Source organism: Rhipicephalus microplus, chromosome 9 (genome assembly GCF_043290135.1).
Source record: "Rhipicephalus microplus isolate Deutch F79 chromosome 9, USDA_Rmic, whole genome shotgun sequence".
NCBI classification, from domain to species: Eukaryota; Metazoa; Arthropoda; class Arachnida; order Ixodida; family Ixodidae; genus Rhipicephalus; species Rhipicephalus microplus.
In genome coordinates this window covers 47,676,269-47,689,726 of record NC_134708.1, presented here as the reverse complement: position 1 = coordinate 47,689,726, position 13,458 = coordinate 47,676,269, and the positions used below count along the sequence as shown (strand labels likewise).

Below are 13,458 nucleotides of genomic sequence, written 5' to 3'. Positions count from 1 at the left end.
TATGCGCTGGGTTCTCCAATAAGAGGCCGACAGCTCACCACAAGACTAAAGGTGGGGAGTAATCACTTCTTGTAATGCAAAGCCTGTTATCGTCAGCCCTCTCTATTGTCTGAATCCGTCTGAATCTCTGAATCTTGCAGGGTCCTTACCTGGCACCATAAACAATGACGTGCGAATAGGCCGGAGTAATCATGTGGTTGCAGATTTGGCACCCCCCCCCCCTTCAAATGATTAGGGAGGTATGTGACCCCGCCACACGCTTCCCTTGCTCATGCCTCTGCTAATATGCCACATAAGGCTTTCGCCTTTATCAGAGCCCTTGGCTTAAATTATCCTGCAAGACAAACAAATCTTTAGCGTGCAAGCCACATTTCGAATTTGAGCTAGCAGATAAGATTTTGCTCTAATTAAAGAGCTTAGCGATTGCGATTTCACCTGCAGGGTTCATTTATTGTTTTGTTGGGTACGAATGTCAATTATTGCGACCTTAGCAGTTCTAAATAAGGCGAGTACTGTGTATATGTCGGATTTTGGAACCTTACAAAACAAAATTCTATGGCAGACGGCGTTGATAACTGTTGCATACTGTGCTCTCTTTTTTTATTCGTGATTTATATTTTATTCATAGAACTTTAAAACGACCCTCACAAAAGCTGCATATCGAGTGGAACATGTAATCAGCTAGTCTTCACATTTATACCTGAGAGCGTAATTATCCAAGATTGTAAGATGTATAATTCCCTTATTCTAATTACTGTCAGGTGCACCGCATGTGGCAAGGACGCTACACGTGCAGCTTATGTAGGGACACGCATACCAACACGTTTCAAGCCGCACGCATGTTCCCTGACGGGAGAACATCGCACGTACGGCGGTCTACTGAATAGAGCTTTTGTTTGGATGTGTTTTCGACGTCTTTCGTACGAGTGCAAAATTTAATCACTGCATTAAGAGTAGAGAGCACCGCATGGGCCTTCCCGCTGATTTGATTCCTAATTGTTGCTTCAAAAGATGCGCCACTATCGTGTGTTGTCTTATAGTGTATATTACAAACGCAACAAAAAAAAAAAGAAAACGAAGAAAAAGATTAGCCGCTTTTTTTTTTTTTTTTGCGAGCAAAAAGTCGGTCAAATTCTCCCGTCTAGTTATGTCAAACAGATTCACTATGTCCAGTCGAAGAACATTGAAAGAAGTAGTAGCTCACGGGATCCGGACCGCCCTTCAATGGTAGTGCAGTCTGGTTCGGTATATATAGGCAGGATAGAAGCAGGCATTGTTCTTTCAGACTCTTTGCGTTGGGATAAATTCTTATGGCGTAGTAGATCTTTTTGCATCAACGTTTCATCTGTTACTCTATGCTGCAACATTGAAGCATACCTTTTAATTTCATGTACTTCTTTAATGCACGGCTTCGTTGAAACTTCGCAAATTGAAGTACGCCGTGAGGGCCGTCCGCGTGAATATTTCAACATCTATCCTGAGATGGTGAGCTGTCGTTCAGTTGGATATTGGGTTGCGTTGCTGAATGAAGTGCTCCTCGCGACATGTCTTTCAATCGTTTGGCATGAAGTAGCTGAAAACAATTATTGAAGCTGTACTGCTATGCATGAGTTTTGCCTTCCGTTCGTTGGTGAGCTGAGATTGAAAGCCTCGAAGTACTTTTAACTTAACGATGACCTGCCCTGGACCGAGTTCTTCACCTGCTGACGAAAACGTAGGGCGGAGAAGCACTACTTCACCAAGGTGACAGTTGGCAGCGGTACTGACTCGAGCAAAACGGGTCAGCGGTGCGTGTTATTAAGGCTGGCTGATGGAGGCGGCTGTGACCGATATTTGCACTCTTATTAGCCCGTTTCTTTAGGTGACTCACATTTTTCTACGCTTTTCAATCTGCACATGTCATTTTCTTTTAACGTCTCTTTCAGTTGATTCTTTACGTACAGCATTTCTTCTTTCGTCTTTTTTGTGTGTCATGTACGGCTAGCGTGTCGAGATGTTGCCGGAGCATAAGCTTTTGTCAAGCCCTACGGTCTTTCGGTTCTGATATCTTTCTGTTGTAAACAGGCGAAATTAACTCAACTCAATTCGATTGAATTTTATCGTAACAGGCTTTAAAGGTTCTTCTAATTTAATGTATGAATCTGTTTGTGCATCCAAATATTTTAAACTAGTGTACTTACGTCTTTTATTAGTTAGAATGTGGATGAGAATCAAACCAGTGGCATTGGGCACTAGCGTCTCTGAGTCACGACAATGGTTTCAGCTTGAAAGCAGGTACTTGTACCATGTGAACCGGGTGTTTTTATATTGAATCAATGGTTATTGTCTTTATTGCCATCGGATAACCGGCTGTTTGAAGCACACTTTGGAAATTCGTTCCGCCAGTTACGCTGCATTAATGACTCAAACGCCACCGTCAGTAACAGAAAAAAAAAGATATATACACCAAGCTTAAAGCGACTGGAATAATCGTGCAACTATGCGTTCAGGCTATGAACACTTACATGGCGTGATTCGTTCACGATATTCTTGAACATAAGTCCTTTGAAGCAGGAGTTTTGGGACACCACAAGCACAAACTGGCTGTTACAATAGTATGTTCTAAAATGCAAGCAGGATGATTTTGATTAATCGAGGTAGACCTCTAATGAGAAAAGTAGTTATGGATGTTCGAAGCGAATGTTACAAAAGTAAATTGCATCACTGAAGTGACATTAAAAAAAACAAGCACACCGTAAAGTAGTACATTTCTGTCAACATCCATCTTCCCATTTTTAAATCACGAGGAACACTAAAGTTCATAATCTATGGTGTATGACAGAAGGTAAGAAAAGCACGTATATTATGCGCAGGAATGTAAGCAATTGTAGTGCCTATCTGTACTACCGTGGAATGATAGCTATTCGTATACAACTATTTCCGAACAGGTAAAAAGCCCACTTGTTTCAATACCTTTGTATTTCACTCACGCATCTTTCAGACCGACAGTCTTTGCCATGCTTACCAGGAAATCCGTCACCGCGTTTTCCTGGGTGCCATAGATATAGCGGAAGAACACACCCACATGGGCGTCGTTCTCTTTCCTGCCGCGATCGTTACAGCTTGTTATCGCTTTACTTTGAGCACAGCTTCGGAGACGAACGTGAGGAAAGCATGCAGCGAAGCCCGTAGCGCACAGCGCCGATCCTGTTCGCAAACGCGATGGAGAACCGCAGCACAATGTTGTCCGCTACTGCGGCTTCGGTCGCGTGTCTAACAGTGCTTCTTCTGGCTACGTGCAGCACCGGCGCGAGGCTGGACGTGTTTCTGTTCGCCAGGCGTCAAAACACGTGTTTCGCTGACCCGCTGTCGTCACGAATCGGAGACCGGGCGTTGTGCCCGTTCACGAGGACCGTCGACTTGCAGGCAGGCCGCATTCCGGCTGCCATTCCGACGGTGAGATGCAACTGTACCGGCAGCCGATGCAGTCAGATCAACGACTTTCGCTGCCAAGAGGTTCCTGTTTCTATATACCGCTAGTATCTGGCGTGCAAGAACTCACAAACGAACTTTGAAAATGCTGTAAGAACTTTTGTAATCCACTCTTTATTAAAAAATAACTGTATCCGACTGTATCCTGAAGGCTGCATCATTGTAAAAGAAGGAGACAAAGAGACAGAAGCCTTGCTACGGGCCGGCTGTTCTATTTTGTAGTCGTCGCTCTATTCCTCGCGATTGCCTAGCGGGCACCCTGGCAATAGCGGCACTATATTTTTTACAATACTTTTATAATTATCACCGTGAACGTGTTCCCTGTACCAAAGCTTAATCAGCTGGTTCTGAGAAATATAAGGCGTCAAGACCACGACTGTGCTGCTGCCTTTGAATACAGAGAATAAGCGCGTCATTTTCTCCCGGCGTTTCCAGTCAGTTTAGCCCAGCCCGTGACGCCGGCTGTGTATTCAAACGATGTCGTGAGGAAATAAGCTCTCGATTGGTGAATATATGAGAGATATCAGTTGTGAATGGTCTGCTGTCTGCTTCACCATGAAGCCTCACGTCCCTTGTACCTGGTCTCGCCCTAATTATGCGCGCGATCTATTGACGTCGCATGGTTTGGCCTCTTTTTGACTGCGCAAGCGAAGATAATCGCGTGTAGCCAAAAAAACGTCAAATCTTCATAGGCTGGTAGCTTAGTGATGACATCGTCAATCTCTAACATGTCAACAAATAAATGACCAGGAGGAGACGGCGCCTGTAGGAATGGTAGCGTAGAGGAGAAAACCTGGGTTGCTCAATTCAAAAGGCAGAAGATTAGTCAAAATTTTGGAAGAATTAGTCAGAAAGTAGCCTTTCCCCGAGGGCAGCGGCTGCGACATTTCCAGGTATTGACATTGCTTAAAATCAAGGAAACAAGAAGATAGCCAAAAAGTAGCCAAAACGCTGTCTCTGCCGCCACTGCCTTAAAGTGTATACATAGGCCTGGTAACTGATCATTGGAGGGCTGTCAACCAGCACCTTGGCGCTTCGCCGTTATCACTCTTTTACTACCGCCCCACCGCGGTGGGTCTAGTGGCTAAGGTACTCGGCTGCTGACCCGCAGGTTGCGGGATCGAATCCTGACTAGGCGGCTGCATTTTCGATGGAGATGAAAATGCTGCAGGCCTGTATTCTCAGATATGTGTGCACGTTAAAGACCCCCAGATGGTCTCAATGTCCTAATTCCTCCACTACGGCGTCTCTCATAATCATACGGTCGTTTTGGGACGTTCAACCACACATATCAATCATGAGCTCCTTTACCACCATTACCAGTGCCAAACCCTGGCTGGACATCGATGTACCACTCCTACAATGACGTCATACGTGACGGTCCCGCATGCGACGATGACCGCATACTCCGCGGTTGCACTCTTTAAGATATGGAAGCACGCGCAGCCCAATGTCGCCCACAGCTTGGATGCTCCGTACACTTTCAAAAAAGGTTGCAGTTCACCTTCGCTCTAGTAACTAGTTGTCACATATGCTACTAACCAAGTAGTCAGTGCTGTTAATAACGGAGAAGTTAGCGACTATTACTGCCCTCGCCATTACAGGCGCAGTTAGTAAAAGTTACTAATGCAGGTACTAATGGTAACTAACTAGAGCATGTGGTAGCGGTGATCATCTCGCCTCCTGAATCAGTCGTTTTTGTAACAGTTCATTTCACTAGCATTAACGTTCCGAAATACCAATGAGTAATTACGCTCATAATCTTATGAATCAGAACAGCACACATACAGAGCAAGTCTACGCGACACGTAAAGTTCAGAAGTGGTTTCAGGAGTATTTTATATCCGTATACCTTCGAGGAGCGCAGCTGGTATCAGTGGGCGGCTGTGCTTCAGAATAAATCGCTTAAGTTATGATCGTCAATTGACACAGCGTCGGACAAGGCTTGATGCAGCGAAACTGAACGATTCCGAAGACTTGTTTGGCTGCTTTTAGGTTGTTTCTAGGTATTGGCTAGAAAATGCACGTCATTTGTCTTCAGTGACTTCTAGGTGGTTGTTGGCCTTCAGCTAGATCAAAGGTCGGCAAACCTTTTGAGGTAAAGGGTCAAGTTGCACGAAAGAGACGCCGCAGGGGGCCGCATAGCAAACATGGGCTGGGGAGCAGGGTTGGCGTGTAAGTGAGCTTTGCAGGAGAAAAAAATTCGGCAAATTGAAAATAATTTTGAAAAATGGGTTATAAATCACGATTATTTTCCACATTCATGTCAGAAAGCTGCAACCAAGCGTAGGCAACACGTGAAAAAGCCATTTTAAGTCAAGACCGGTATACGTCCGTCTTTAGATAGGAATCGATAACAGGAGGCGTTTCTACGTCGTGCGGAAGGCCACATATTATCATCCCCCCCCCCCCCCCCAAGCCGCATGCGGGCAGCAGGTTGCCGACCCCTGCGATAGATGACGCTATAGGTTCTTTGTATACGTCCTCATCGCTGAGAGGTTCGAGTTAAAGCGTACACGGTCGCAGACGTTTCGCGGATGTCCCAACTCCAGCGCCGGAAACTCGCGCTGACACCAAGCGCTCTTTAACGGATCTACGGACGCGTTGTCGTTGGCGAAGGCTTTCCATGGCTTTGGAGTCTTCTTGGTGCCGCCGTTGTCTTTACTGTTACCCAGTATTCTCCGGTTGTACGTAGTCGATATCTACGGCTCAACGCCGTCGATTTGTTGGTTCTTGTTCGTGTTCACTTATTGCTCTTGGCGCATAACCATTGGGGGGGGGGGGGGAATTGGGCAAGAATTGAGTGTTTATTTTTAAATAAAATGCAATTTTAGAATGATAAATGTTACACAATAGAAAGATCACAGATTACCTATAAAAATTGCGGTACTTGATCTGATGCATATAATTATTTAAATTGAAAAGCCTTTCCGTGAGTTCGAGCAATAGTCTGATTTTCGTACGTATATAATGATTTAGATACGATAAGATAATGGTACTGGTTAATTAGTCAACCGATTAGTTTCATTAATATATTGTCGCACTTTAAGACAGCCACGCATACCTTCCCACTGGAGAACCCATGAATGAAGGTTCCGAAAATCAAAATGACAGGCACAGGTCATACCAATATCATACCAATTTTGATACCAATATCGCGTAACGCTATTTCTCAAATTAGAAAAAAAAGCTGTTCTAACTGGTATTAGAACAAAAAAGGGCAAAATACGATAGGCACAACGGGTTTTTTCACTCTGTTTTCACGAAAGATAACGCAAATATCCCGCACATTACACCCCCTAGTATTTCAGGAATCAATGCAATACAAGTAATTGACAAGAGTTCTTAGTCTTTTGCTGAAACTGGACCCCTAAAAATCTTCGGGACCGTACGCCATTCTAATTCATTTCTTAGGTGATATGCAGAATGGTGCAGTAAATACCTCGGTTTAATTTTCACCAAATCTCTCCCTGAATTGATTGAAGACTGGAAAAAAAGCTCAAATGACACCGAATCCCAAAGCAGGCAATAGCGATGACCTTCAAACTTTAGGCTAATATTGTTAACCGGCACATGATGCAAAATGTTAGAACACATAATTTTATAACACTTGGCCATTTTTTTGAAAACCACTGGTTCTTTGTCATCTAGTCAACACGGGTTCCGTAGTAGGTAGTGACAGTAACATAGCTAACAGTAGTTGTTCACGATTTCGCGCTATTCATTAGCAATTGCGCACAAACAGACGTTATATTACGAAATTTTTCTAAGGCATTTCACACCGTATGTCATGTCAAATGATTGCAAAACTTCGAATATATCGTATGAACATGCAGAGCAAATGAACCCGATATCTCGAATTTGAAGTCATTTGAGTTTATTTATGATATGTTTGGCAGGATATCCAGATGCAAAGGGCATATTCGAGTTTTGATTTGAAAAAAAAAAGAATAATTTATATGCTTTCAGGTACGCGAGGTGCTCCAGGTTGCCTACACAGAAAACGCCGAACCGACGACGTTCCGAAACGAGACGTTCACGGTGGCCTGTGCCTGCATCACCAGCAGAACGGGGCGGGCAGTGTCAGACCGGCTAAAAAGGGTCGATGACCACCCCAGCAGCCCTTACGGCAACCGAGTGCGGGACTTCAGATGGAAGTACGCCGTGAGGCAGTAGAACAGGCTTCGAGGGCTTGTCAGCGCGCCACCTACTGCGGCACCACAGCATGCCCCCGGAGAGCGAGAATGACTATCTTAATACAAGCCGTGGATACGAACTCACCTACAAGGTTCTTGTGACGTCGGTGAAGGATATGGTTAGACTTGAGGCTTAACATACGGCTTAATGCTTCTGCCTGATCGACTTGTTCATGGAGTAGCTACGGCATAGACAGGTGGAGCACTATGTAGAGAGCGGCCTCGAAGAAAATCGGTTTAGACCCTTCAGGTGGTTCTACCGGGTTTAAACACAACACCCTTGCACCTTATATAAGGGTCTTTTTACGCATAGAAATATGCATACCACGCTCTCTTCTCAATGGCCTAAACACTCTTACCAATGTAAGACAGTGAAACGATAGTGTACCCGTCATAGAGCCTAAAATTACAGATCAAATTAGCACAGAATATGAAGGTGCGCGCCCGACTATGTGCATATCATAGCATATTGGATGATACACCATTGACGGTGTGTTCGCGCTACACAGTTACACCGACCATGCAATATATATAGCCTTAGTACCTCAAGCCGCTGTTGAGTGCCGATATTGAGGCTGCCTGCCTGAAAATCTTTGGAAGTCTAGAGGCAAATTAAAGCTCTCTACTTCCAGGACTGTGTAGTTGACATATTAACTGCTTTGGAACTCCAACGTGCGTCCGTGGAATTAGTATGCCTTGAGAACTCAGAGTTGCCCGATATACATACGTGTCCTTAAAGCGTATACATCATACCAGCTCAATATGATACACGTACACTGCAATAGAGCTCTAATGCAGTTATTTCACTGATTCCTTCGTCACTTGTCCACCTGCTACTTTACAAATGAGCGTTGGGAAATGCTTGAGCCCGTCTAATGCCGCTGCTGTCCGAAGGCTCACGGAAAAGGTCGACTCAGTTGGACGATAAGAAAAAAACCACAGCCACCGGCCAAATTCGCGAAGTGAATCGAGGTGTTCTGACTTAATTCTGCACTCCTCCCAGTCCCTTCGTCAATAACCGCACTAGATAAGCAACGTGCTTTGATGATTGTGGAAACAAGAGCTCGCAGCAATCCATACAACGGAGGAAACAGCGGCGCCTATACAACATAGCAGAAGCTGGCCAGTGACGTCCCTGGCTTTTGTGGTGACATGATTGTTGTCAAATATGCCGAATTTGTCACGGGTCCCCGAATGCGCCTCGAAATCTATACTGATTTAGTTCACAGGTATGTAGGGTTTAACATCCCAAAATCACCATATGATTATGGGAGACGCCGTAGTGCAGGACTCCGGGAACTTCGACCACCCGGGGTTCTTTAACGTGCATCCAAATCCGAGCACACGGGCCTACAGCATTTTCGCCTCCATTGAAAATACAGCCGTGGTGGCCTGGATTCGATCCCGCGGCCTGCGGGTCAGCAGCAGAGTACCTTATAGCTGCTATACCACCGCGGCGGGGTTGGAATTCTGAACTGCCTCCGGTGCTAGCACACGGTCACACAACGAAACATCCTTCTCGCGTAAGAAAAAAATGAGTTCTATTGTGACTAATAACGAGTTAGTAGCCACTGATTAAGAACAATACTAGTGGTTCACGAATGCTCTGTCACCACTACTTTAGCAGCACGAGATGAGAATTTCGGTGTTCTGGACACAACTGCATTTCTAGACTGATGAGCATGCTCGAGCGCAGGGTGAACTTTTGGTGCCTTGATACGTGCTTTGTATAGGCTTTAGGGTGAGCGCGTTTGCGGTCTGTACTGCCGTGCGGCAAGTATATTGTCCCGACGTCAAAACAGAGGTCTTGCCGCAGAGATTGAGACACCAGAAGCAGATCGGTCTCTTTAGTAGAACGCGCAAGCGAGTTCTTCTTTTTCGTCCATTTCATAGTCCTTCATGGCACTTGCACAACTGCCATCGTCTTTCTTGAGCAAGCACGTGACATTTGCCTCCCTCCGAAAGAGGCATCGTCCCGATGCGCAACTTAGGCGCTCTCTCAACCAGACGTATGAAGTGGTCACACCAACACGGTAACCCGGAGCTAATTAACTCGATAAGTATGGTTTCATACGCACGACTTGCACGATTTCGGGTAAATGCTTTTGGCGCTTAGAACTACAATCAGTGTGGGGAAAAAAACTTTGTAGTTCACGTCGTTCAAGCGTCGCGTGACGCTGTATGGGCCAAAGTACCATCTTAGCAGTTTCTCAGACAGTGCACGTTGACGTATCGGAATCCAGACCCAGACTTTGTCGCCTGGTGTGTATAACTAATGAACTTGTGTCGGGGGTCGTACCGTTGTGCATCTTGATGCTGCTGATGACAGATGCGCACGCGCGCGAGCTGTCTGGATTCCTCAGTGCGCTGAGTGAATTCTTCGGCGTCCACATGGATGTCGTCACACTCATGCGGTAACATGGCGTCCAATGCTGCCGTGACTTCGCGACTACAGATCAGACTGAACGGTGTCATTCCAGTGGTTTCTTGTCGAGTGGTGTTGTAGGAAAAGGTCGCGTACGGCAATATTTGATCCCAGTTTTTATGTTCTATGTCAACGTACATGCTGATTATGTCTGTGAGGGTCCTATTGGGGCGTTCCGTCCGTCAGTTTGTCTGCGGATTGTATGCAGTTGTTCTCCAGTGAGCTATACCGCTGAGCCTGAGAACTGACTCGAAAAGCTGTGTGGTCATTGATCCCCGAGGGTCCTAACAGTTATTTGGGCTTCCGTCTTTTCACGAACCGCTCCGCATTGACCGAAGTGGGCACGCGAGAATGGGTGGCGTATGGTGACGTCGTACGCGATTCCTGGAGTCGAATCGCGATTTTGTCCGCCGTGTGAAAAGAGCTTCAGAGGGTGGACGGACATCACGCTCCCCTGCGATCAAGAGGGGACAACTTTCCCTCCTAACACACTTGAGCCCACGCTGATGCCGATAGACCGTGCAATTAATACTGCACTTCTAATAAAAATCCATGACCTAAATCGTCCAGTAAATTAAAAAAAACTCCACGCATCTTCACGAAGTAATTCTGATGAAGGGGCGAAGCAGTATGTATCCGACCATGAATAGTGGCGTTCTATTTTCTTTTGGTTAACAGCCTTTCATTTTGTTCGTGTTAACCTTTTGTTCAGCGTATGCGTTGATTGATGGGCGGTGTTACGACCGGCCCTGGGGAGCCAAGCAGGAAGAGTTTGGGGGAGAACCGGTTCTTCACCGATGGTGTCGTCCACCCCCACCTCCCCATTCGGGTTCCACCTCGCCGGGAGAGCTCCGGGGTCTGCTTTGCGTTCGTGACCATGTTTGGTAACATTTTAGGGTGCCGTGACCATATATGGACCTCGTGTTAGGTTGGGCCACTCCATGTGTTGTGAGGTGTGTTTCCCCCTCTCTCGTGGCCGAGGTGCCGGAGACACCGTATTGGCTGACGATGCGGACGGGGCGCCCAGTGTCAACGGCGCGGCGCTATAAAATGCCGAAGACGTTTTGTATCACACGCACTCTTCTCTCTTTGGGTCAGTTGACCACTTATCGACATGTAAATAAATCTCTGTTGTTCGTTCGGGCGCTTCTTCTCGCTGAATTGTTGGACGATGGATCCTGCGACGGGGCCAGCTACCGAAAACGAGACCGGCAGGACCCGGAGTCCCAACAACTGGATGGCAGCGGCGGGATGCCGATAACCCCGAAAGTGACCACTGGACGGAGTGAGCCCGAAGTTCAACAACGGGACGACAGGAGAAGGAGGACACGAGCTCATCGACTTCCAGAGGGAATCGAACGGCACTTCTGAGAGGCACGACGCCGGAGACATGACTGCGAACTGGGTGAGTGCCGGCTTTCTCTGTTAAATTTTACCAGGCATTTACTCTATGTGTTAAGTAAAAGCTGGTAGAGAGGGGCTGTCTTGGTCATTGGGTTAACAGGTAACTTGCGTCAGGCAGAAATTGTGTGATAGCTTGGTTAAGCTCTTTCTGTCAGTGGCGTCAAGGTTAACAGTGACAGGGCAGGATGCCGTGTAAGAGCTTTTGAAGCTTTATTTGTAGACTAAGTTAACGGAAAACTTGAGGCAGGGCAGGTATCTAGAGCTGTCGTTGCCGTCAAGGTTAATTAGTTGCAGGACAGGAATCTTTGTGGAACAGAGACAGCGGTACTGGAGGCAGCCATGAATCTGAAATCCCTGCGAAAGTCCATGTTGTTGCTTCTTGCAAGGGAGTTGAATCTGGAGGTGTCGGACTCTCAAAGAAAGCCAGAGCTGATACAGGCGATTCTCGCATTGGGGGCGGAGGATGACGAGCTGTCAGAATGTGTCGAGGAGATTCAGGAGAGGCAAGCGGCAGAGGCTGAAAGAAAGGCGGCCGCGGCCGAGGCCGAAAGGAAAGCGGCAGAAGCCGAGGCAGATAAGATGCGAAAGCACGAGCTTGAAATGAAGCGCCTCGAGCTAGAGATTAGCCATAATAGTAGAACAGGAGACAGCGAGGCATCCGGTACCGCAGAGCGGGTCAGGTTCAAAATGACGGACCTAATGAGATCGTACAAGCTAGGGGAGGACATTGGGCTGTTTCTCGTCAACTTTGAGAGAACTTGTGAAAGGCAAGGTTTCAGCCAGGATACGTGGCCTCAACGCTTGTTGTCCCTACTTCCGGGGGAGGCCTCAGAAGTAATCGCGCGCCTCACGAAAGAGGAGACTGACGAGTACAGTGAGGTAAAGTCGAGCCTTCTCAAGAAATACAGGTTGTCAGCGGAAGGTTTCAGACAAAAATTTCGCAACGCCGTAAAAGAGAACAATGATTCATACCCGGAGTTTGCTTACTAGTTAATGGCCAACATGGGGGAGTGGCTCAAAGAGGCAAAGGCGTATGGGAATCATGACAAGGTGCTCGAGTGTATCGGTCTGGAACAATTCTATCAAAGGTTACCAGAAAAGGTGAGGTTCTGGGTGCAGGATAGACCGGACGTGAACACAGTAACGAAAGCCGCAGAGCTCGCTGAAGAATTCGTTACGCGCCGTGCCCTCGGGGCAAACAGCGAGCCTAAAAGGGAAAAATTCCTACTACCGAATAAGGCGCCGTTTAGAAAACAACCGACAAGTCTCGCACAAAAGGGTGAGGAAAACAATTCATCTAACCATGGGGCGTCGGCAGAGGCAAGCAAAAGGAAATTTGAGGCGAGAAAACCGGCTGCTTGTTTCAATTGTCACGAAACAGGGCACTTCGCGAAACACTGCCCGAAAGAAAAGGTGGCCTTTTTATCTATAAATGAAGCCGACGAGAACATGAAGTTGTTAGAGCCCTATATGTACGACCTTACCGTGAACGGCAAGCAGTGTCGGGTTCTTAGAGACTCCGCAGCCACTATGGACGTAGTTCATCCGTCTTTTGTTCAGTCCGGACAGTATTCAGGAGACTGCGCCTGGATTAGACAAGCCGTAGAAGCAAACAGTCAGTGCCTCCCCGTAGCTAAAGTTGTCCTTAAAGGCGCATTTCGTACGTTGGAAACGGAAGCCGCGGTATCGCCATATCTACCCCCTCAGTATCTTTACTTATTTTCAAATAAGTCAGATCAAATGCCGAAGGAGAAAGGTCTAACGTTAGGAGAAGGCATAGTGCAGGCACTGACTAGATCGAAGGCACGTGCGCTGGCTGCAAGAGCAACATTCACTGAGGCAAACAAGCCTCAAATCGACAACGGGCCTGGTTGCGAGTTGGACACCACGGTAACAAATCGACTTGTGCGAGAACAGGCTGCAGAAGCCGTAGTCGCGGAAGCAACCATTCCTAAAGGCGAC

At 46.8% G+C, this 13,458-nt stretch overlaps 1 protein-coding gene across 3 annotated transcripts in view; it reads left to right on the top strand.

The window, feature by feature from the left end:
* Window positions 1-8,298, top strand: part of LOC142771736 (uncharacterized) — a 77,730-nt gene extending 69,432 nt beyond the window's left edge. For 2 of the 3 annotated variants that reach the window (XR_012886114.1, XR_012886113.1), the window contains 2 exons: window positions 3,282-3,495; window positions 7,441-8,298. Coding sequence is in view for 1 of the 3 variants with exons in the window: in XM_075873585.1 (XP_075729700.1) it covers window positions 3,202-3,495; window positions 7,441-7,647 (501 nt within the window). In the remaining 2 variants the exon portion in view is untranslated. Of the gene's footprint in view, window positions 1-3,126; window positions 3,496-7,440 lie in introns of those variants that run through there. The other variant, XM_075873585.1, reaches the window with a different exon arrangement.
* Window positions 8,299-13,458: the final 5,160 nt, after the last annotated feature.